This window comes from Scomber scombrus, chromosome 19, assembly GCF_963691925.1.
Source record: "Scomber scombrus chromosome 19, fScoSco1.1, whole genome shotgun sequence".
Classification (NCBI taxonomy): Eukaryota; Metazoa; Chordata; class Actinopteri; order Scombriformes; family Scombridae; genus Scomber; species Scomber scombrus.
The window spans coordinates 16,601,796-16,627,196 of NC_084988.1; the positions used below are offsets into that span (position 1 = coordinate 16,601,796).

General features: G+C 42.8%; 1 protein-coding gene across 1 annotated transcript in view; it reads right to left on the reverse strand.

Moving 5' to 3' along the window:
- Positions 1–1,576: 1,576 nt before the first annotated feature.
- The window catches only part of LOC134000655 (signal-induced proliferation-associated 1-like protein 1), a 35,906-nt gene continuing 12,081 nt past the window's right edge, over positions 1,577–25,401 (reverse strand). Inside the window, exons 2-21 of the mRNA XM_062440071.1 lie at positions 18,092–19,791; positions 17,831–17,961; positions 16,454–16,642; positions 16,002–16,176; positions 15,135–15,238; positions 14,651–14,808; positions 10,508–11,087; positions 9,142–9,416; positions 8,789–9,043; positions 8,540–8,683; positions 8,300–8,448; positions 8,105–8,187; positions 7,365–7,771; positions 6,304–6,513; positions 5,507–5,669; positions 5,200–5,401; positions 4,785–4,934; positions 4,478–4,595; positions 4,115–4,193; positions 1,577–3,585 (exon numbers count right to left, since the gene is read on the reverse strand). Of these exons, the coding sequence (XP_062296055.1) occupies positions 3,442–3,585; positions 4,115–4,193; positions 4,478–4,595; positions 4,785–4,934; positions 5,200–5,401; positions 5,507–5,669; positions 6,304–6,513; positions 7,365–7,771; positions 8,105–8,187; positions 8,300–8,448; positions 8,540–8,683; positions 8,789–9,043; positions 9,142–9,416; positions 10,508–11,087; positions 14,651–14,808; positions 15,135–15,238; positions 16,002–16,176; positions 16,454–16,642; positions 17,831–17,961; positions 18,092–19,568 (5,193 nt within the window). The 5' untranslated portion in view covers positions 19,569–19,791 and the 3' untranslated portion in view covers positions 1,577–3,441. The remainder of the gene's footprint in view (positions 3,586–4,114; positions 4,194–4,477; positions 4,596–4,784; positions 4,935–5,199; positions 5,402–5,506; positions 5,670–6,303; positions 6,514–7,364; positions 7,772–8,104; positions 8,188–8,299; positions 8,449–8,539; positions 8,684–8,788; positions 9,044–9,141; positions 9,417–10,507; positions 11,088–14,650; positions 14,809–15,134; positions 15,239–16,001; positions 16,177–16,453; positions 16,643–17,830; positions 17,962–18,091; positions 19,792–25,401) is intronic.

Consider the following 25,401-nt stretch of genomic DNA (forward strand, 5'->3'; position numbering starts at 1 on the left):
TATTCAAAATGCCCAGAGGATAAATTCTATTGACTTTGGTTATCCTCTGACTTTTAGGGCAACCAACAGGTGAAAGTTTTCACCTATTCAATGAAGAAGCGAGATATCTAGAAGATCAACTGGCACAACATTTTGTACAGACATTCATGGTTTCTAAATTATGACTTTAGTATCATTTCCCTGTTTTTTCCTATTGTGCCACCATGATAGCATTTTTGGTTTGATTGAAATATCTTAACACAGGTGGATTGCCATGCAATTTGCTCCAAATATCCAAGGTCCTTTGAGAATAAATTCTGTTGAATTTGGTGATCCTTATTATCTAGCTTCACAAAATACATTTTCAAATGTTAGTAGGTCACCTGTAAAACTAATGACATTCCCGTCAACCTCAGCTGTACTTTCTGTTTAGCAACAGCGTTCACCTAAATTATCGCGCTTGTCTGTATATGATTGGCCAACACAGCCATTAAGTAAACTTTCTGCAGAAACAAGAGGGAATGTACAAAAGACAGTCACTTTGGATGATATTCACTTTGTATCTTTTTAGACCTTCAGCTTAGCTTTAGCGTATGTTATATTATATAAGTTTTTTGTTGCCTTCAAATGGGGTCGTGTTTACCGTTTTCATGAGAAGAGCTGAGTGTTGTCTATGTTTTCAGAAATATTGAACGCCATGGAAGTTCATTCACAGTGTTTTCATTTGAGTCGTATACAGTTTTTCTTAGTAATTGTATCATGTCGCTGAGGAAATTGTTGATATTTCGAAAGGCCTCGTCTTTTCCCTCTGACTAGCTTGCCAGCTAGCTTAATGGGTAGCCTGGGTGGCTTCTAAACGTTGCCAAGCAGTGGTGATCTGAACCATATCGTAAACACAACTTCCGACGTCGTAACCACAAGCTTAGAAGTTCAATTTGAAGGCAGCTTTACTAGTCCCCAGTCTCACAGAGGGTTCCTTTTGCAGCCAGTCTGGACAAGAGGAACAATTACAGTGACCAAGACCTCTGTCAGTGTACACGTAGATATTTAATTATTGTTTTAAAAAAGTGAACCTATTGTATTTCTAATTGTATAAAAAATATACCAAAAAGCAGCTTTGTAGCAGTCTAGCCATAACTCTGCAAGCCATCACACTGCAGTCATTTCTAGGACCATAACTGCCATCAGCTCGCCATCTCTCAGGTTATCCTCATCCATCAATCTGTCTCATCCAGGCTCATCTCTGTCAGGGCAACTGCCTTGTGTAATCATGCCTGAGTGGAAAAACAGCAGCTCTCTGTTAATCACAATACAACAGCAGGCAGCCACCTCCTGGCAGACCTTTGACAGGTATCCATTTACTCCAGCACTCAGCACTAATGGCAGACATTAGTTTAGCTATTGTTTTCCTCTTGTTAAAACATAGAACAATTCTTAAGTAAATCTGTTTATGTGGTTGATGACATCTAAACCATATGATTCATACTTCATTCCCCCCTAAAACATCACAAAGTGCCACACCAAAAGACCGCTCTGTGAAACAAAGTGTAATTCAACAAAATATCTTTAATAGATATAAACATTTTTACACATCACAGCTCAATGGAAACAGAATCACATGCTGTCACACATGTTGAGAATGAAGGTGCAGGGGCGATCTGCTGTGCTAGGGGTGCGGGACTCAGTCTTGAGTCTGAGTCCGGCTCATGGTCTTCGTCCTGCCTTATCCCCTGTTTCTCTTTCATATTACTCCTGTTGCTCTCCTCTATATCCTAGCCAATAAAGCAGATTTACATCAAAAATAATCTTAAAAAATAAGAATGAAGGTGCAAATTCTGATGAATATCAAATTCTCTTTATGTACAGTTGCACAGTATCTGAGTACAAAAGGAATCACTTATGAGGCTTAAATATAGACTTTGTTTGCCTGGTCGTCTAGAGACCAAATTCAGGTCAGGCTTAAAAGCAGATTTACATAGGCTACTACAGAAACCTCTGTAGCTAGAATTTCAGGATTTACACAATATCTTACTATGTAATAATATACCAAACAGTACCGATTTTAATCTATTGAGAGAATTAAGGATCAGATTGAAGCCTTTTAGCATGCTATGGATGGAGGAGGGGGGTCAGATCCATATAGCATTTTACATGTTATCAACACTAGGTGGCACTGTCATTCAATCCACTGCAGCAGGCATCTGTGAAACACTATTATGAGGTCTTTATGTGCCAAAAACATATTAATTTCTGATTATTGATTTGTATTTTTTAGTAGTTTGGATTAAAAATGTGACTTGTTTTATTGATAACTTTGTTTCGAGTTAAAGGATAAATATCCTCTCACATACGAGACTGACTATAATAAAAACATGCAGATCTCGAACTGCATAGGCTGTTTTTTTCTTTTTTGGCCATACATTTTCATAAATACTCTTTAAATATATCAAGGGCAGAGGTGAGAAAATAGTTAACATTATATATTTACAAGAATTGAAATAAGTGACATTGCTCTATTTTTATGGCACCCATATTGTTCTGTGTTTGTACAATATATATTCTTTTCATCTACTTTTGACCAGTAGTTCTATACAGCTTTGACTTGCAATAACCCTCTAGAACATTTTTCATATAGGGATTACAGACAGGCGCTTGACATTACAGTGTTTACAGTGTATGCTATGTAAAGGGTCTGCCTGTATCTACCTATGCACACTGCTACCATAAAGATAGTGATATCTTTCATGTAAAGTATCTAGCATATATCTCTTTTTTGATTAGTAATTTAAAAAAACAACAACAAAAAACAGTGACGTCATCACTGAGTTGGGAAAATTGAAGGTCAATGTAAAACAAAAAAATCTGCAACACACTGTCAATTCTTAAAAAGTGTCGACCTCTATCAGAGGAATATGGGGCTATATTTGATAACTCTTAAATTGGATGAAATTTAATTTTATTTGGGCTACAACTTTATAATTAGAAATCTGTTCACTTGTAATTAAGTTAGCTAGGGAGCTACACAGGGACAGTAACTTTAAATCCCTTTAGGTTAAATTCAACATCTTGCACTCTCTGACATGCAGGGATACCAACAATCCGTTAAATTGGACACAAAGCATCATATCATTTGTGAAATTCTAAGGAAGGGACTGCATGCTGATCAAAACTTTCACACAGTTACACCACTGCTCGATTTCTCTGTCCCCCTGTCCTTTCTTGTAATGATTCTCTGACTTTCATGGTGATTATTATACCACAGATTCACAAGGCTGAAGCAGGATGGCAAATAAGTCTACGTTGGCACTGGTTTGTGAGAGAAACTGTTCTTGATGTGAGTTTTTATGAACATTTTTTGGATGGTCCTTGAAGGACTGTAATGTGTGTACAGTACTGAACAGTTTCAGGTCAGCTTCAGTAGTGGTCATACTCCCAGTGGAGAACAGTCGACGGCTGTGTGCATCAGTTCATGTCAATGGTGTTGAAAACCCACTCTGTGAACTTCTTGAGCTTGGCTGAAGCACTGTAGGACTCCTCCAGGAGACGTTTGTTGTCTTCACGCAGACTCTGGATCTGAACCTGCAGTGACACCTTGGCATCCTTCTCCTGGTGATACAGAAACACAGTTTTGTAGTGTTTTAAATATATATATATGTAATATGCACTTTGTGGCCACTGATGTAACCTGACTCAAGTAACCAAATACTGGGAGAATAAAAGAAAAACTAATTGTGAGCAATGTGATCTGAGACTGTGCTTCTCTTTATATTTACATTAGTGTCAGGTAAAGTGTAAAACTAGAGCAAACTGATTACAGTAATTCAAAGTTTTGTGTCATAACCATCTGCTTATTCTTAATTTAAGCTGGTTAATAACTTGACAGTTAGGGTCTGGATTTTGATGTTTCAACTTGCTGTAACTGGATAGTTGTATACAGTACAGAGTCTTACGCATTGTCATCTAGATCTGTGTTATCTATATTTCATGTTGATTTGTTTGTGACATTTTGGACTAAAATTCAGACCCATTGTTTTTCATGTTTATTACTCCTTCAACTGTTGTAACTGTTTTACAGATGCTGTGGACCTCAGCAAAAGAAGAAAGGAGTTCTCAGTCTAACTGAAACACGACTCACTTTCTTCAGGTCCTCCTGTAGTGCTTTCACCATGGACTCCAGCTGGCTGACCTTCCCCATCAAACAGGCCGGAATCTCTCTGTGAAAAAAGGACAACAAGGACTTTAGCTGGGAACTTAAAGTAGTGGTTTAGCTTATGGTCAATATTTCTTTTCTGAAAGTGGGTTTTCATTCAAACCAAACATTATAGCCATTGATTCTACTGATTAGTGTGTGGTCAACCAGAGTAGAAGACTAATTAGTGATATCAGCTGCAGTAGTGTTTCACTGGAGTGAGATCTGCAGGGTCTTATATGGCACAGTTCTGGACATGAGTGGATTAAAGCAAACACTGGTCCCAGGCCATGACCAGAGGCCTCTTACCCAGGCGAGGGTTGTCTCAGTGGGGCTGCCTGAGGCTCAGCCTGCTGGGGGCTGGTGGCTGCTGTGCTCTCAGCCATGGAGCTCTCCTCCTGGGCTGCTAGGAAGACCAGCCTCTGCTCTGAATGAAAAACAGTATCCAGATGTACTGTTAGAACTTCAGCCTTCAGTTGAGGGAAAACAAACACAGAATAACAGCACACTCTTCTGGTGATAATAAATACAGCAGTTCCCCTGAAAAATGATTTCCTAAATTAACCTTCACTTCCAATAATTTCGAAGAGGAAATGAAAACATGATGTGTGCCTACCCTCAAAGGCCTTGGCAGCATCTACCAGGTGGGCCCAGTCCAGGGGACCATCTGCCCCAGAGTCAGGCAGGGGCATGAGGACAGGATCCTGCAGCTGCTGCCTCTTCCTCTCCTGTTCCAGCTCTGAGCTCTCCGGGGCGGACAGGTCTCCTGGGAAAAAGAAACTGCAAAGTAAAACCCACTGGGCAGCATATGTGTCTGCTCCCCCATGACAGAAAATGAGAGAAATGCAGCCAACGGTGATGGCACATAACCCATGTAAGCTAAAATTAAATTTAATATTTTCATTTCATTACCTGAAGACATACTGTGAATTGTAAATCAATTCATCCCATTTCATTACTGTTTACAGAAAGGACAATATGCACTACACTTCCATCTCCTTTATGGTCAACTATAAAATCTGAACATTTACCCAAGGATTTGTGTGACGCTCGTCGGCTGGCTGCGTGGCGAGCAGTGGGTGAGCGTGGCATGGTGGAGCAGCTGAACAGAAGGTCGGTGGGTGTGTTGCGCTGTCCAGTCGAGGAAGGCTCCCTCTGTCCGCTGTAAATACTCTCATCTGAAAGCGTTCTATGGAGGGAGCGACGACTGGGTGGTGGGCCAGGAAACAATGGCTTCAGAGAGAAATAGAATATGTGCAAAAAGATGTGTTTTACATGCATTATAGACCTTTACATTTATGTCAGTATTGACAATTAAGCCAGTGACTTTCTGAATACCTTCTCTTCACTTGTAGTGGGTGGAGGGCTGTCAAGTGTGATGAGCTTCTTCAAGTCTTCCTCCAAGCTGGACTTGGCAGTGTGCCGCTGGGGTGACTGGGAGCCCCGGAGATTGGCCCTGAGCTGCGGCTGGCCGCCCAATAAGCCATCGCTCTGGTGCCGTCTGGAGAATAAAGTGAAACCTAACTCAGACCGAAAAATCCTTAAATCCAAACGAAACACATTTAATAGAAAATCGGGGGTGTAATGGAGGTGGTGACCTAGAATTCAAGAAAGCATGTCTGTGATTAGAGGTCAGTGGTTCAGATTCCCACACTGGATGGAAAAATCTGGGAAAGATAAGATGCTGTAATTGTGATGTGGTGTTAATGTACCATGACGAATGTACTTAATCACCCAACTGATTCACCAAACTGTGGTTTGCTGAGCAGCTGTACAGTGTGAAAATAACAGTTGTCATCAACCACAAATTATACTATCACCCTTTAAGCCAAACATAAGCTGCTGCTACCTTGAATGAACAAAAAAGGGAAAGTAAAATCACTCCTGGGAACCAAAAGATGATATCAAAAAAGCTTCCCAGCTACACCACACGGTGGCAGTGTTGACCAAACTTAAGAAAGCATGTAAATTAGAGGAGCAGTGTCTGGGACAAAATATTCCGTCCCAACCTCTCAAACATCAACACCACTAACAGCAGGACGCATTTCTACACTGAATGATAAAGTTATCACAACATGCATGAGACAGAGTTTTAAACATTCACAGATGCTTCATAAAAATAGTTCCTGTCTTACTTGCGAGTGCTGCCAAAGTCCACAGAGTTGACGGTTCCCCCAGGTTTCCTCCAGCCAATCAGGTATTTCGAGGTCGCCCCCTGCCGAGGATAGAAGCTCTTGGGCCCTGGGGAGTTCTGGGATGTGAGTGAGGGGGCTGACTCATCCTGGGGTGACATGGGACTGCAGCCCTGGCCCATCGGACTCCCTGAGTGGCCAGAACTCAGTGTGCTAGAGACGAACAGGGGAAAGAGAGGGACGTAAAGAATAGATAAAGAAAAGAGTCACTGACATAAATATTTAAGCAATCACAAAATACACAAACACAAAGATAACTCACTACAGTTGTTCAACTCTTATTTTGACCTTTTATTAAAAAAGCACTGATTACTTGTGATTGAAAATGCATTCCCCAAATTGTCTTCTTCTTGCTTCACTGTCAAAATATTATATTAAATAAACATGCGAAAACCTCTTAAAAACATTAACTGTTCCATCACTAAAGCTCCTGCTATTGCTGTAGATGGGACCGACCGATGAATTCATAAATAAGAAATAGGACACTTGCACTTCATTTTCAGAAACTTCAAATAACACTTCTCCATAGTTTGACTCAAAAGCTGAAATTTCAAATGGCAAGTTTTGTGTCTAGTTGCAAGCGCACATGTGCGTGCACATACTATGAAACAAAGCTGCCTATGTAGAGGTCTGGTGGAGCTGAGTTATTTCTGGCCGAGTGAAGAAGAGAGGGAGGAAAGCTTTAGTTGATTCAAAGGAAGTGGGATTTAGAAGAGGGGGGAACAGTGCTGAGTTCACAGTCTGCATTTCTAGCAACATCAAGCATTTCCTTTCTATCATGGATATCGGGAGACTGAGATACATACAAATTCAAAACCTCGCACACACACAGTTATTTCATTCTTCCCCTTTCCCTTTGTTAATGCCAAACCACAAACCGCAGAGCTTTGGACTTTTCCATCTGGGATGGTACAGGATATATCTGGACTACAATGAATCACTGTCTGTTTAATGAAACATTGATCCTATAGCCAACTCAGCTGACTAACAGAACAGCAGCACACCTGGAGTGGGAGGCGGCATCACTGTAGGAACCACTGTCAGGAGGGAAGGCTGATGGGCTCGTCGCCGGGTTCTCACTGCCTCCAATAGCATCAAGAGAGTCTGGTGTTGGAGGTGACATGTCGGTGGCTCTCTGGCTCCCTGCTGACTCATCCTGCCATGGAATTTTTTCTTTGGCCCTGAAGGCACCAGTTGAAGAAGCTGTGCTGCTTTGGGTAGCAGTGAAGGACGTGGCGTCGATGCCACTGTCAGTGGAGGTCCCCTGAAGATAGCCATTGAGCTCTAGATCAATCCGCACCCCTGAACGGGAACCGACCTCATACCATTTCTCGTCGCTGTGGGCGGAGCTGGAGGCGTTGCTTGAGAGTGTGTTGCTGCTCGACTGGCTGGATGAATATGGAGCATCCGCCTGTTCAGAGACAATGAGTCAAATTATAATTTTTTAATTTGAAACCATTTTTGTTCTGCAAGTTTTTACAATTCATATAGAGAGGCTTTGAGAACCCATAATGATACTGCAAGCAGCTGCTCGTGCCACTGTAATAGTTTATATGTTAAAAACATTTATTTTAACATTAACTGTTCTTAGAGCAGAAATATGGTATAAACATATGGTAGTTTCTACTCCAAATTACATTACCAGCAATTAACCAGCAGCCCTTTAGTTACCACAGTTATCAACTTGTAGCTTGCCATCAAATAGAAACAAGGAACTGACATGTGTTTGTTGACTTTGGCTCACCTTAGTACTCTTATTAGGCGACATGTGTCCGCTTTGCTCTGGCGGCTGTAGTCGAGGAATCACTGCCTTGGAAACCAAAGTGTCTGTAGGAGGCAAAGACATATGAGTAATGAGGTCTCTTCATCAGTGAGTGCACAGTAAATATCATGTTTTATTTAATAATAGCTCTAATACTGAGACCAAATTTTATCCAACCTGCACTGGATTTGTCTCCCTGTCTGCTGGCTGTGTCACCCTCCCCAGTTCGGGACCAAGCAGCACCGGTGCTAGACGACACTTTGACCCCGTCACCTGCCACATGCCGCACAGATGTCACAGGGGACTGGCAGTTGTTGTTATTAAACCTAGAAGAGCAATAAGGAGGGCTTATGTTGCAAATGTTTGATTCGTGAAATGTAGTCTGTGAAACCTAGAGTGAGGGGCAGAAGAACATACCCATCAGGCATAGACTTCTGCCTCCATTGGTTGGAGCCCATGGTGTCAGAGTAGGAGAGGCTAGAAGGGGAGTTTGTGTTGTGCAGCGTGCGACCCATCACGATGGAGCAGGCAAGAGCATAGTTATCGTTCCCAGGGGAATATCTGCAAGGACACATAAGGATGTCATTAAAAATGATGCAGCAATCAGACAGGCATGAGTTCAGTGTGCCTTCAAGTTTCATAAACGCATTTTAGATATTATGTGACCTTTTGGGATTGATGGGTCGACCATCACTGGACACACTGCGTGGAATAGCAGCAGAGTTACGGTCACCGAAATCTGATGGCGGGGCCTTGATCAGTGTTCCCCCTGTGCCAGCAGCGCGTGTTTGAGGGCTGGAGGATGTGCGTGGCCACTTGTTGTTGTTGGTCGGGCGGAAGGGGAACTTTAATTCATAGGGCATGCCCTCCTTGTGGTTCTTGTAGTCCACTAGTGGCATGTGGTAGATTTCTGAGCAGCCTCTGTTGGCACATGAAGCATTCACATTTAGAATACTACCCTGACAGCCTCAACTGGATTAACTGCAGTATCTTGTACAGATTTTCTATGTCCACTCTACCTGCGTGGTGTAGAGTCTTCGTGTGGAGGAATGATGACCACCTTGACGGTGACGGAGGTTCGGAGCAGGTCGATCATCTGCTCGTGGGACAGTGAGGCCACTGTAACCTTGCAAATCTCCACTAATCTGCTACCTTGCCTGAGTCCAGCCTGCCAGGCATAGCCGTAGGGCTCCACCTCTGCTACAATGCCCTCAAAGTTGACGTGGAAGCCCAGTTGGCCCAGGGCATTACGACGCAGGGTCATCTCTGTGGTTTGGCTGCCCTTGGTCAAGAGCTACAGAACATACAGAGTAGAGCAATGGACATGTGGTGGCACAGGAAATGGGAAAAGTGGAAGAAAAGCACAATGCATAAAACTGTTCTCACAAACTTCCACAAAACATCATCTCATCTGACAATAACATTAATCCCTCATAAGCCTCAGACACATCTATCCATCACAATCTATGAATACAAAACACATTAATTTGAATTATTTGGAACACTCCCCGTATATTTGACTACCACTGGACACCCTGTTTAGCTCCTCCTCTACCTGTGACTGATTAACTGACAAGTAAATACTAGCTTGTACGGTCTGGGAGCAAATCACAACAGGGACTGAGTCATGATAGCCACAACAAAAGCCATTGCCAAAAAAAGAAAAACAATAATGTATTACAAAGACATGTGCAAGTACTGGCAGTAGGCAACAGTAATTCTTGACTTTGTTTACCATCAACTAAAACTGCTCAGACTGAGGAATGATTCAAATAACCCACCAAAAAGCAGTGCCTTACGTACAAACCTCAGTAATGATATCATATCACCAAATAACTATGTATTATGCTTTGCATTACTTATAATCATAGTTACAACACAACAGCTGTGGCTTTTTGGTGGCTGCATAATTTGAGGCTACGCCCATATGTTGCTATTATAACATCAACACTTTGTTCTTATTTTTTTCATACTGCTGTAGTCAAAGAAGTGGACATTGGGCATTGCATGTCTTCAAACTGTCTATCATGGGACAAACTTCATTAAGTACTTTCTGCCTACATATCTGTTAAATTAGTGGTTACATGGAAATTTCAAAAGGCCCAGATCTTTGCACTCGTTGAAATTAGTTGCTTGATTTAGAAATGTATATTTATCTTGTTTTAGTCATTGTAATTTGTTTCTGATAACTACCTAAAATGAAAATATAATGATTAAAGTAGTAATAGATTTATCATATTCAGAATTACAAGGATTTATGTGTTTTTTCATTACAAGCTGTTTGTCAGAGACAGTGCTTAACTCAGTGTGACCTCTGATAGCTACAACAGATGTGAATGTACTAATGAGATGTACTGTCACAGACAGCAGAAGTGCCCCACTGACCTCCAGTCTTTTGACAACCTCTCCAAAGTCTTCCGTGTTGTTATTAATGGAGCGCAGCGACACACTCTCACCACGCTCATAGTAGATCTTCATGGAGGCGGGGCTTCCAGATGACCAACCAATCACATCACGTGTGGCACAGTTAAACACGACTGCTTTGGCCTCCTGATCCAGTAGGATGATGAAGTCATTTGAAATGGCCAACAGGCATTCGCGTTCAGCGCCGGCCACTTGGTCTTCAGCATGAACCTGCCAGGTTACTGCCCCCAGGCTGCGGAGCTCCGCCCCGCTGTATGGACGCACCTTCTCCCGCCGCTTGTGTGCCAGAGAGATGAAGGGGAACTTCCCAGTGGGTTCTACTGGAGTATTGGTCACATGACGTTCTGCCAAGTCTCTCAGGTACTCCTGCCGAGTGCGTGTTGCCATGGCGCCAAACTTATCCGACTTGTGGGCTGCGTTCTCAGCATTGATGACTTTGGCCAATAGGAAGTCCCTGAAGACAGTGGACTTGGGGAAAGTCACACCCTTGGGGATTGGGGGGCCGAAGGAGGGGACATCCTGGGAACGGGTGACAGCCACACTGCAGAGGGACGAAAGAAGGGAGGGTTTGAGGTCACTGCTACATTACATACATCAAAATTGATACCTGTAAGCTAATTTTAAGTATGCATTTGCACATTTTTTCTGTCATAAAACCATATAAATTAAACATACTTGCAAAAACATACATTGAACAAAAACACTGCTATCCACATTATATAGTGATAGAATGAGATGTGTATATTATGCAAAAAAACAAATCATATAAAACAAAGATATGGAAACAAGATATGTGAAAAACTGAAGAGTGACAAAGTATAAACAAACAAACAAAAAAACAAGAAAATTTAGTGAGATACTGTATGTTGCAAGGACAAACAGCAGATGGGCTTGTAAAATAAGAACAGTAGACACATCTTTACATAGTTTCTCCTGAGGCTTCGTTGCCTTTGACCTGTTTCACTCATGAATATAAAAGAGGGCGTTAGAATTCCTACGGGCAGGGTTCTCCTCGTGTTACCCTCTATTGCTCCTATTCCATTTGCACACAATAGCTGTCCTGGAGTTGAATTACTATAAATTAGTCAACAGGTGCAGTTAATGCTGTCTCATACCTTTTGTGCAAAATAAACTTGGCTCACTGTCCAAAAAAAATTCTAATGAATTTAAACATATTGGGATTGTTTTACCATTGGGGAAGATAGATTTGTATTGTCTAAGTAGCTGATAGCATGTTTATATCCACTGTGGCCTGTGGCTACATAATTAAGTAAGAAGATATATATGTACACACACACACACACACACACACAGGCACATACTGTGTGTGTGAGAGTATATATATATATATGTGTGTGTGTGTGTGTGTGTGTGTGTGTGTGTGTGTGTGTGTGTGTGTGTGTGTGTGTGTGTGTGTGTGTGTGTGTATATACACACACACTCTGTTTGTGTGTGTCTAATATATATATACAGTGAAAGCCTCATGAGTGTATGAACACCAAGATGCAGCCTTGAATAAGCTGATGTGACAGTCCTGACAAGTCTCCATCCAGTCCATTAAACAGATAATAAAGTCATTGCCTGTAGCAGAGATGTTGCACACCATGCCTGACTACACAAAGCATATAAATACTATACATCCAATCCGATTTGACAAGCCAGCTCCCAGTGCTCACACTCTGCCACTCTTTGCTACATCATGGTATGGAAAAGAGGCACTGCAGCTACAGCTATAGCTACAGCTAGCAAGCACAAAACAGCCTCTATTACCTTAACAAAGATCTAGTTACGCAATCTTCCTTGCTGGCCTCGTGTGACTTTGAGGCAGCGGTTGAAAGCAGCAGATTAGCACCCCGCTGGCCCTGGACCACTTACTCCTCTAATGCTCCGGTCTGGCTCAATATGACCTGAGTATTATCCAAATCTCAGCAGCAGGCAACAACAGGCTATTAATAACTAGATTACTCAACAAATCAAAAACATACACTTTTACTAATAGAGATCAGAGAAGTAAAATCACTGCCTTTACAACAGGGTCTTACACAAGGCATAAAGACACAGTCCCATTCTGTGATAACAAAAATCACAACAAACAATCATCTCTTTGTATGACATCTAGTTTCAATCTTGTATGTATCGATGCCGGCATTCCAATGAATGTATGTGTGATTGCTGTGTTTTTGATTATAATGTTTGACTAGAGATCAGCTAAAATCCACAGCGTTTGGAATCCAGTAAATAACAAGAGTCAAATCACTGCATCAATTGCTCTATGTGCTTTCTACAAAACCAAGACACCAAATCATACAAACACCTACACAAACACCTATATCTTACCTCCTGGCTTGAACAAAAAGCAACCATGCTCCTCAAAATGTTAGCTGCAAAATATTCTTAATCTTTGTTGCAATGAACACAAGATGAGAAAATGATTCGCTGAGCCAGTGCTAAATTTGTTTTTTTCTGCAGCCACAATCCGATGCTCAAGTATGTTGTTACAAATCCTTGTAGTTCTTGTCCAGACCCAGACTTATTTTCTACACCATCAGGGAAAGGCAGCCATGGAAATACTTGTGACAAACAGTCAGCGAAGCCTTAACATATAGTTCCTAGATCCAAAGAATGTGTGGAGAAGCCAAAGGCTGGGTGTGTGAGTGGCTCTGGGTGGGATAGCTAAATTGTCGTCGAGGATTCTGTGTCCCATGCATTTCCATTTCATCCATAAGGCAAACCAGGAGAACCAGCATTTCACCCTTTTCTCCTTTTCTTCAAAAAGACTCCTGGAGTGTAAACCAAAAGATGCCCCCTTTAGGCAAAAGCAGGCAGGATGAAGGCGTCCACTTGTTGATGAAATTGAGCAGCTGGTCAAAGAAACTTGGCAGTGAACAGAAAAGATCTCAAAATAAATTAGCCTGAATTTGACGTGTTTGTGAGCTGAGAGACAGAAGGCTAGCTTGACCCGTCCGCTCCCGAGGTGGACTATGTGAGCTCTGAGGGACTCTGCTCTCAACAATCCTTCCCACTCACATGCATGTCCGGGTGAAGAGAGTATTTCATGTGCATGGCGCTAACTCCTTCAGACCACTCTGGCTCATTCTGCCCAAAGGCAAAGTGGCAGGCAGGGAGAGGGGGGAGGAGGACATGGATGGGGGGGCTTGTATTATATGAGTGTGAGTAGGGTGAGCCTTTGAGTGAATCAGTGCGAGGGAAAGAGCGTGCATGTGTGTGTGCAAGTGAGCATGAGAAAGAGGTAAAAGGACAAAAGGGAGGAATAGAGCAAGAGGGAGCAACTATGTGTGCTTGATATGTGTGTATGCAGAGCAATCTGATCATCACAAGGCCAAGAATCAACCAGTGGAGGAGAAGAGGAGAGCTCCTGACAGATCGACAACCGCTGCAGCGACAATCTCTTCTATCTGACAATAATCAAACTAATTTATACTCATGCACACAGTTGACACAAAAATATACAGTCCAGATAGATGGGATGATGGTCACGCAAAGGCTTTTAGGTTTCACTGTGACCCATGCCTTCCAGTCAATGCTTTTGTCTTAATGCTAGTTACAACAGCACTGCTGGTAGCACTCTGAGTAGTGCGGAGCTTTCAGGCTACTGTAAAAAGGGTTCAGTTATGTCCTGGAACGTTAAAACCAGATTTATTTTTCAACATCGATGGCAGGTGTGGTCAGTCTGGCCTACTTAAAATTGTAATGAGTCTCCTTAGTCTCAAGAAACAGTCATATATGGTCATATATATTCATAGCTGGTGGGCTAACCTTAACCTTAGTGTCAGTCTCACACATTTTGAAACTGTAAACCTTTCCAAGTCTTTGGTAGGCTAGATTTTTTGAAACCTGTATTTATCCAGGATGGGGTTTTGTTCGGACATATGCTGCATACCAACACTACTTTTTCTTTTCCTTCCTTCCATCCTTTGACAAACACAAACCACATAGTATGTATACACGTGCAGAAATAAAACAAAATCCCTTGTGGTCTTTTTACACATTTACTTTACACCTACAAGCTCAGTGCATTGCTGCTTCAGTCCAGCTCCACTGTATCTGCTGTATCATCTTTCCTGGTCAAATACAAAGACCCACCTGTAGCATGTGTTGTCAGAGCAGGGGTCGTGCACCCTTACGATGATGAAGACATGCTGAAAGTGAGAGCGAACAGCCTTGGGCGTGAAGGGGTGAGAGCCAGGCTCCTGGAACACGATGGTTACTATGTCATTCCCAATGTGGCGCTTTCTCAGCAACTGGTCAGAGAAAAAAATTCAAGTATTTAGAAGAGAAGTGTAGTCTTGAGTATGAGAGCATACAAAGAATGGGGAGCATTCCTTTTAAATGACAACCAAAAACCTGGACATGGTACTTGAAAACAATGAAAGCTTCTTTTAGAATAAAAGTTGGACAGAAATCAAATCTAATATGTGAGCCACAATTCATATCATGCATTCCAATAAACCATACACCCCCTTCCTTACATGTTGCCTTTGGAACATCTGTTTTAAAACAAAGAAGATTTTCATCTTCTGATACACAGCTAATGATATACCACAATGACTGGGCTCTATATCCTCACCTGTTGTTTGTTGTTGGGTGTGTAAGGCAGCAGGGTCGACACATGAAACATGATCTCATAGTCCTTGTATGTCGTGTACAGAGAGTGAGTGCCTGTGGAATCCGCTGTAGGAAAAATAGCAATACAGTGTTGAGAACCATTGTACAATTACTGCAATCCATCTCTCTCACATGTGTATTCTGTGTGCTGTGTGTTTTCTGTGCAAGACAGGATGCAATTTCTCTTTAGCCATAACAACCAGACAATAGTCAAGTGTGGATCAATGTCAGCCTGGATAACATGACTGTCAAAACCAATGTAGAGAACATTTAGCTGTTTTACTCATGTAACCTATAAGTGTTCACAATAGATAGAGTACATATGTAAAGAGTTACACTAGAAAGTTTCTTTGTCAACAACAAGGCTATAAGACATGAATGATGTCTGACTCGGTTCAATCAGCAGATATGTTTTAGTCATGTCAGTTACAGTATATCCATAACTGGGATGAAGGACTATTATAGTTGATATATGTGAAAGAAAAGGATATAAATGCAAAAAGTTAAGTGAAATTGTTATGAGGACAAACATGGACAGGGAAAGTGAGCTCAGGTTAAATGAAATATTTGACCAAAAGTAAGGAGCAAAGTAAAGGTCCCATGAAGAAAAGTGGAATATGAAGAAGGGGAAACACACAATTCGAGCCAGATTGTTACTAGCAATACAAGTCAAGGTAATGGGCAGCAAAATGCACATTGCACCTTTGATCTCTAATCTAAACAGTTAGCTCCAATAATGACATGCTTTTAAAGGATGCATCATAACCTGGATCATTTATGAATAAAAGCACAAACTGTGTCATCTATGTGTGTGTTCGGGCATTGTTACTTTTAGTGTCCAGCTGGGCTCTGTACTTGGTGAAACCCTTGAGGCGAACCTTCTCCCCCAGCAGTTGGAGGAACTCTTCCAGGGCGGGACCGGCCATCTCGTTGTTGTACATCTCCTCCTCTGTGCTCTGGCCCGCTCTACAGTACATCACCCCAACCTTTACCTGAAAACTCAGCTGGGAATCAACAAACACCCACACACACACAATGAGAGACACAATATTTCTATAAAGGTTCACATAAGGACATCACAGAACACAAATATTTCCACTTCTGTAGAGATAAACAAATTCAGGCAAGCAATTAGACACAGCTGTAATACATTTGTTCCACCTAAACCAAACTTGAAATAGTACATTTAAAAAAAAAAAAACAACCTTTAACACAATTTCAGACTGCTTTGCTGCTTGTTTTTATATTTATGTTTCAATATTTGTGCTTTCATCTTCCTACCCCTTGTTCATCCAGTTTCATCAGCTGCTCTGTGACTTTGGGTGTGTTGAGGGCCAGTCTAAGGCAGGACAGATCCAGCTCAGGGAGAAGGTACTCCAGTACCTCTTTAATGGGCAGTCCTCGGGTAGTGCCATGCTTAGAGGTGGAAGGCACTGCATCCTCCAGGATAGAACCTCGAAGAGTTGTCAGCTGAGTGGAAAGAGACAGGGGAGGAAGAGGAGATTAAAGCAGGTTGTGCGAGGAGAGAAAGAATGCACCTCAGGAATCCTTGGTGTGCTTTGAACTTTCTGTCAGAGATGGAACACACTGATAGCAGAAAATGCCTGCCCAGACACCAGAAAAAGGATGTAAGCTGCTGTGTTTTTTAAAGTAATACCATCCTTGTATTCATAAAACACTGACATAAAACAACAAGACAATTATGTTTCTAGGCCTAGGGCAAATAGAGAGTGGAACTGAGGAAGAAGAGGTGGGAGGGCTTGTCGAGGCATTCTGTGTACACAGAGTATGCATTGTGCTGGGCTCTGGGGGTGAACTCAATCACTTGGCTATCATAAGCAGCTGGAATGGACGGAGACTTTCTCTCCTACATGCTTGAGACTTGCGGGAGAGAAATAGGCCTGTGTTCACAATAGACCTGTGTTCTCCATATTTGGAAGGTAGGATAGGGAGTGGGGGACGGAAGGTACTTAAGTCTAAAGTGTGGGGGTTAAATCACATGCACCTGTTCTACTTCAATGCACAACAAACAGCCTCAAACAGGTGCCTTTACTCTCTGTCTGGGAATGTACATCCACATAATAAAACCTGTAACCCAAAATTTATAACCCAGAATACAAGGCCAGACACAGAAGGGCCAACATTGCAACTAAATGTCACAGCCTTTTTTTTTTTTTAACTGAAACAGCTCTCCACACAGTGGTTTGAGATTGTTGGGCACTGACAGGCTTTGGAAGCTGAGAGATGAGTACACTCTCTGAAGTTTCTTCACACATTGCTGATATTGGAAGACAGTTGAATAGCCAAAGGGCTGATTGCATAATGAGGACGAAGGACTGAGACTGGTTTCACCTCGAGCTGGTCCTATTAGTATGGTGCAGGCACAGTAGAAAGTGAGCCATACTCACCTTGTACATTTCAGGATTTCATACAGATATGCAGGATATAAGCAAAGTAGGCTACTGATTTTCTAAATGTTTAACAATCTAACAACACAAAAAATTCTTTCCTCAACTTTTCTAAAGTTGTGAGTGTAAAAAACAATAGACTACATCTTTAAATGCTGTGGGAAGATTCACTCCACAGCAGGAAGCACTGATGGGATGTGGTTCTGAGGCTGAGGTTGGGATGTAAGCAAGACAAGTCATAATGGCTGACCTCGCTTGTTCTGAAGATGAGGCGGTAGTTATACTGCTGGCCGTGCTCTTTGTCCTCCTCTAGCTTCTCCCTGCGCAAGCTCACTGCCACTGGACCCAGCACCTCATCCATCCCAAAATAGTTCCAGTGCTCTGAGGTAACGAAAGTGAGAAATGGGCACAATTAAAAACCATTTGTTGGTGGATATTCAACATCACTGTTTTAAACACACATTTGTATGCTAATGAACACATATAATGAAAGCCGTTAAATTAATCTTACCCCTTAGGTAAAAAAACTTCCTATAATAGTAGGCTCCCAGGTCCACATGCTCCACAATGTATTGTTTGCCCTTTTCACTGAGTGTGCTAGGGCCCTCTTTTGGTCCTTCGAGCACTGCTACTCCAGCATTGGTGCAGTGTGTGCTCACAGATGTTTCATACAAGTTTCCTTCCACACTCAGGTTCCCTGAGCTGCCGTTACCTGCTCCACCACCCACAAGCCCATGATACCCTGTTCCCAATCTGCGTCTCCCATTGCCATCAGCACCTATCTCGTTGCGGAAGCAGGGGCAACTTAGTAGCATTTCGTTGCTCTGCTCATCCCCTGTGTCCAGGGTAGGACTGTCTCTTGAATTGAGCTCTTCCTGGCTGCCGCTTGGAGAGCTGTAAGGCAGGCTGTGGGTGGACGAGAGGGTGGAGGTTGCTGATGCTACAGCAGCAGCAGATGCCCCTGTGGTGGTGTTTTTCCTTTTGCTTGCCGACTGTCGCAATTGAGTTACTTCGTTGAGGTCAAACAGCATGCTCTGAACATCATAGTGGGAAAAGCCTTTCTGACACACCCAGGGCTTAAGAGGGGGGCCCATGTCCTCTGTCCTGCTATCCTCTATGTCAGACCCCGCTCTGGGTGAGTCTGACTCACCTCGCACATTTCGAAGTTTACGGAATATAGACTCCCCCCCTGTCTCAGATTTAGTGCGTCTCTTTGGGGGCTTATCTCTGTCCTTGGTTTTAGGAGGCAGGTTTTCCGTGACATCCTCCTGAAGATCAATGATGGTCTGCTTGGACCCCACATTCAGCATGTCCTCTAGTTTTGCTGGAGCAGGGCTACGCTGGTCAACCTTGTCCCCTTGATAGCCTTTAAGCATTTCAAAGAAACTCTCTCCAGATGCTCCATGCTGATCTATTGAGGAGGTGCTGCCATATTCACGGTGAAGAGGGGACCATTTGGTTCCGGATGGTGGACCCCAGTCCTCACCACTGTCCCCACTGCCTTCCATCTCACTGATAGTCATGTCACTGTTGCTGCGCTGACGGATGCGTCTCTGCCGTGGGTTTCGATGTGATGGACCTCTGTAGTCTCCTGGGGCCAGGTAACGGGTGTCAGGACTGTAGTGGTTCCCCTGGAGCTGGGTTCGATTCTTCAAAGTATTGTGGATGTTACGCAGCATTGACGAGTCCTGAGGGCTAATAATCGAGCCTAACCTAATGTGAGGTTTTCCAGCAGATGGCACAGCAGGGTTCTCAGGCTCCACAGCTGGGTGCCACAGAGCAAGGTCTTTTCTTGGGGGCCAATCAGCAACCCGAGCCCGAACACCCATTTTAGGCACTCCTGTGGCCACAGTGGCATGAACATTGTCTGTGCGGGTTGGCACAGCCCCTCCATTGACCATACGGAGGTGGCGGGTGTAAAACTCATCAGCGGCGGGGATGGAACCCCCAACGGTGTGCTCCATGGATGGGCGCTTCAGACTTGTCATGACACGAGTGCCAAAGGTTAAAGGCACTCAGCAGGTAGACATAGCTGTCTCTGGGATGGGATGCTGCTCCCTGACTTCATGAGCAGATTGATTGTCTGGATCAAACAGGAGGCAGAAGAAGAGAAAGGGTAAGGCCACCTCTTCAGCACTCAAGCCTGCATACTGCTTCCTCAGCAGAGTCAAGGCTTCTAACTGGCATTTCTTTTACTCAAAAGACACCGTCCTGGAAAGAAAAGAGGACTCAGTTAGTACAGACAGAAAAAGTGTGGGCAAAGGTATCCATATCCTGACTCATACAGCTTTACCTGACATAGAAGAAGGCAGAAATAAGGTATTATACTATACAATTTTGGAAGTGAGATCCATAGTATTAGAAAACTAGACTTCTTCACACTTGTTTGACTTTGATGAGTACCCTGTGACACTGTCCTTGACATTGGAGAAAGCACAATGCTAAGTTTAATTACAATCTAATTTTTAAAGTAAGCAAGAACATATCTCTCCTTTTTTCATTTCATATCTGTCACACAACAGGGTATCTCTTCATTTTTCCTTTGCCATGAAAATATGTGAGGGCATCTTCATAAATATGCAATAATTTCCTCTCTGTAGAAAGTGAGAGATATATGGAATCCATGAACCTGCCTACAGAACAAAATGTGTAGGTTTTTTTTCTTCCGATGGCTTTTTAGGAGCCAGTGAAAATTCACTGACTTGTTTAATTTCAGATAAGGGGCCCTACTTTTTAAACCAATTTCAGCATAAGCATCTAGGGGAAACTTGAAAGCTCAGCCCAAATCAAAATGAGTTCAACAAATTGTGTTTTTTTCCCCTGAAGGTCTGAGCAAAATAATGCCTTTGTCCAGATGAGTTAGTTGGAGTAGAGCTACAACTAATTAGTTATTTATTTTCATTATCAATAATATGTTGATTACTTTTTCAATGAATGAGTCATTTGGTTTATAAAATAGTATGACAAATGTCGATCAGTTTCCCAAAGCTAAAAGGTGAAATCTCAAAAATGTCTTCTTTTCGACCAACAGTCCACAAGCATGTAGAATTTTTGGCTCTCCTCATACTCATATGGGTGCTTTTGTTTGATGTGTTGAAATAATTGTTTTGTATTGCCCCCTCTTGTTGTACAGTCTTCTTGCACTTCTTTCATAGTACTGTGGTTTGTTATACATCTGATCTTTTACAACCAATCCACTTCTACGCTATTGAAATCACTTCCCTTTTTAACTCCTAAGCTGTGGAGCTGGTAGCAATGCTTCTTTTGCTTTCAGCCATGTTTGTTGTTACTGCACGTACCGGTATGACATCATTACGTCGACAAGTCGGAATATTGCTGTTATCACAATAGGAATTTCTTATCATATTAAAACTTACGATACTATCGTGAACGATACAATATGGCACACTTATAGGTCAGAGCAAGATTATATAAGTGAGAAAAATCATTTGCATCAATTAATACATTTCCGTCTCTGCAACTGGCAGACCTCTAAGCTTCCCTCTAACACTGACTCTTGGCGTGTGAGGTCTCTTCGCGTGCCCATTTAGTAGCCGACTGTAGTGAATTGTAATGCAGAGTTGCAGTTTTCCGGATCAAATATCCAAAGCTCCACTTCAAAAAGCAAAGGGGCCTTTGAAAGTCATCTGAGAAGTGGGTGATGATCCTCTGCCTGACAAATCAGGCCAATTTGGCAGTGAGACACTGGGGGAGATTAAGGCTCCACTCTCAGTCAGCCCTGCCTGGCTGTGGCTGTGATCACATTAGCCACTAGCAATCAGTGCACTGTGACGGGCCTACAGCAAGGCCACCTTTACACTGCATCCCAACATCCCTGCCAGCTTTATGCTAGGTAGCACACAGATACACTACTTAGAAAGCAGGCCATCATGTGGGGTGTGACACATCAACTGTAATGTCCATATAAGAGGGATTACAGTTTGCTTTAATAAATAAAAGTAATCAAAGAGGGTTTCCATTCAAAAATGAACTACATATATCTGTATGAATGCAGTGCATAGTGCATGTGACCAACAACATTACCATAATGACACAGTCAACTGAGAGATGGCTCAAATGTTTAGGAGACAATTTGCATGATAATTTCAACATCAATTTGCAAGGAAAAGAGAGCAAGTGTAAAATCTCATGGCTCTGGAGATGATTCAGTTGTAAGAATGCCTGAGGCAAAGTAACCACAGTCAGCTTTATTTCAAAACAACTAACCTCTAAACAAGCAGAATAAAATCTTGTGGTAAAACTACTAGACATAGTTCTTGTCCTAATCCAAGAGTGTGTTGAGCTTCCATTTGGTTAAATCACAAATAAAAACAGCAGTGAATAAACAAGAAATTCTTTAGAGGTTTCATGTGGAGCCTAATACTCTTAACAGATAATAAGCAAATCAGCAAAAAAATTCCTCGCATTAGACCAAATTAGACCTGATTAAATTAAATGGATGCAACAAATATCAGATTGTCACAGCATCATGGTTAGATGATACGCCTTAACCCACAAGTCCATCAAGATTCCCTGGCATAACTGAACTGTAACCTTCATGCATGTTTTCAAATCTTCATCCAGTGGAAATTCAAATAAGATGAAAGAAAATATCACCACTGAGCTTTGCTAGGGTTAGGCGATGTATACTAAATTTGCACATGACGATTTCCACAGTGAAACATCACGATTGACGATGACATTGTTTAGGGGTGGGGGGTGGCTGAGGGGGCGCAAATCACTATAGTACCTCTTTATCCTTGTTAAATTCCAATGTCTGTAGCTATTGTCTATCTCCGCTTGGTGTAGTTTACTGTGTGGCATGCAGATTTGATCCAGGCTGACCATACACAATTGTTAGGTCGACGACTGCCACACACCTCTCTAATGAATGGTCATCAGTTCAATGGGGTATGGGAGTGGAGTACATGTCTGAAGCAGATTAATAGAAACCCATTTATTTAAAAAAAAAAAAACAAAAAAAAAAAACTCATTCATGTCCTACTAACACTGTATTCTCTGACATGAATAAGAATGAAAATAGTCTGGGAATGTACATTAAACTGCAGGTCTAGTTCCCTCATGTTGCAGAGTATGTCCACAGGGACAGACTGATGAATAGAACGAACACACACACGTCCCAGAAAAAGGGCCTCTAATCTCTTCGCTGACGGACACGAAGACAGATGACAGGCTTCATAGTCTTGTCAGATTAAAAAGAAGAGCTTGACACAGAGGCTGAAAAAGTGTGCCTTGTGTACATTTTAAGTGTGTGTGCATTTGACAGAGAGAGACTGACTGAAAATGCAACATTGAAGTGGAAGCCAAGAAGAAAGAAAAGACCCACAACATAACGCAGTCTCCTTTCTACCCATCCTGCCACCCTCCATCCGTCCACTTCAGAATTTAACAGCTTCTCTCTTTCACAGGTCTGTGGGACATGTCGAGACAGCTTGAACCTGTTGACTAAATGAGGTTAACTTTCTGTAATTGGGGCTCTGACCTCCCCAGCTGGTTCGGAGGGCTCAGTGAGAGATGAGCAAAGTGGTGATACAGATGTAGACCAGGGGCTGATGATATTGTGGCATGCCTCTGAGGAATTAGTTGTTGCGGTTGTAAGGACGAGTCTAGACACAGAGGACTGCACCCCCTTGAAGACTCAGCCTGAGTGTGTTCCTGGTGACTCAGACAGAAGGCCATTCAGGACCTTGTGACAAAAAGCACACATACACTAATCAGAGGTGGAAGACAGACAGCAGTCTGTCAGCAGGACAGATTAATAGTGTGATGAATAAGAGACGTAAATCTGGGGTCTGACTCTTCCAAGCTGACTCATAAACCATAAGAACAAGAGCTGAGTCATCACTGAGACACCAATTGGGGTGCTACACTTTCTCAAAGCTGGGGTCTCCTGGAGGGGAATCCCTGTAGCTGAGATGGCTTGACTAGCTTGGTATACCAGAGAGAAAGGACAACATGTTGGAGTTGAGAGACTCCTTGTCCCTAGTCACCAAACAGAGAGGCAATGAAGTTTCCCAGTAGACTGGGCAAGTGTTTCCAAAGCAGTGACAAAGGAGCCAAAGGATTGCCCTACAAGCTTGTAATTACTGCGTGGTTGAATGGGGCTGAGGGGCTGTTTGGCTGACACTGATGGCTTTCAAAAGGCACCCTTCTATTTATCCCATTGGCTCTCCCTGTCTCCTAATCTTTCCCTGCTCTAAGGGCTGACTGGGATGTTGGGCAGCAGGCACAAAGGTCCCTCTGTCCTGGCTTGGGCAAGTCTGGGGCCCCATTCCAACACAGTGAAGTCTTTGAAAATTGCCTGGCACGGGAACCAAACTATAGCTGTGTATATGAGGCCTGCCAGGAAAACCAAATGAATTGGTGAGCTAGAGAGATAGAGATGAGGCTAAGACTGAACCAAAAATGGTAAACAAGGGAAACAGAAGCAACAAAGAACAACTGGGAGGATATTATCATGATGAGCAGAAAAGGGTGGAGGAATGTCCCACAGAAAAACAGCAAGGTGTACTTAGAGTCAAACAATGAGCAGACTTATGTGTTGTGCATGACTGTATGAAAATGATATCAAGATCAATTTAGTGGTTTGGTAATCTATTTACTCACTGTGCAACCCATGTTAGCTGTCAGATGACTGAGATTTGGGGAAGTGACATGGGAAAATACCTTTCTGGAAAAGTTTGTTTAAATGATGAAGAATGGAGTGAGATTGCAGTTAAGCCTCAAACTCTTACACAATGAGCAAGCTTACCCACAAGGCTGTGCATTGGTCAGACAGAGGATTACAGCTTCAGACAAGGAAAAATCTGCAATAGTAGTAAATCCACTGACTCCTACACAACATTATTTCCTGTCAAGGAGGGAGTGTTGAGGAGTGAGGGGTAAGCTGAGGTCTCCACACATCCACTGAGGTATAGCTCAACCAAGGCTAGCCACGAGCACAACAGATGCACAGAAATAACAAAATATCTCCACCACTCCCCTCTCTCCACATCTGCCTTGTTCTTGTTTACCCTTTCGGTCTGCTCCCTCATCCCATATGTGCATCTGGCTGAGAACCAGGCACAAACCTGCCCGTCTGATTGAGCAAACCTGAGAACCTGACACCTTTAGAGAAAAACAGGCAGGCCTGCTGGCAGACAAACGATACTCGCGTCATCCAACCACGAGCCAGGATACTGGAATTCCACCAATTTCAGTGGAGGAAGTGATGAACGTCTGTGTGAGGGGGGGCAGAGAAGTAGGGCATGTTCAGGCAACGTTTTAGAGAGATGTGCAGTCCAGTTCTGTCCAAGTGATAGTCTGTGGTAAAACTTTTTTTTAAAGTGCCATGACTTTACAACTACAGCCTTGTCTTCTAACTTAGCAGCCAACTTACAACTGGAAGCTTTGATCTATGAGATAACAGCCTCGGATGAAGTGGCACACCGCAATAAAACAAACTGACGAATAGTTCAACTGACCACGCACGCAATGCAAACAGCACGTGTAGTTGGAGCACTTCAAAAACCGGTGGCAGCATATCGACATTCATCATTGCCATTGTTCTGTGATGTGCTGCTTTGCCCTAACTCTGGGCCCCTCGCTATCACTGCAGCACAGTTCAGTGAGTAATGGGCATAGCTAAACACTGGCAAATTGAATTTCACTCACAGCCTTACACAAGAAGACAATTCTGGAGGAGCGCCAGTATATATTCATTGCCATTATCTCCGGCAGGGGTGTCCTCGAATCCTTCCTGTCTCCTGATCCAGAAAGTACACCACCAGGGTTTTCGCATATTACGTGGGAGAGACAGCA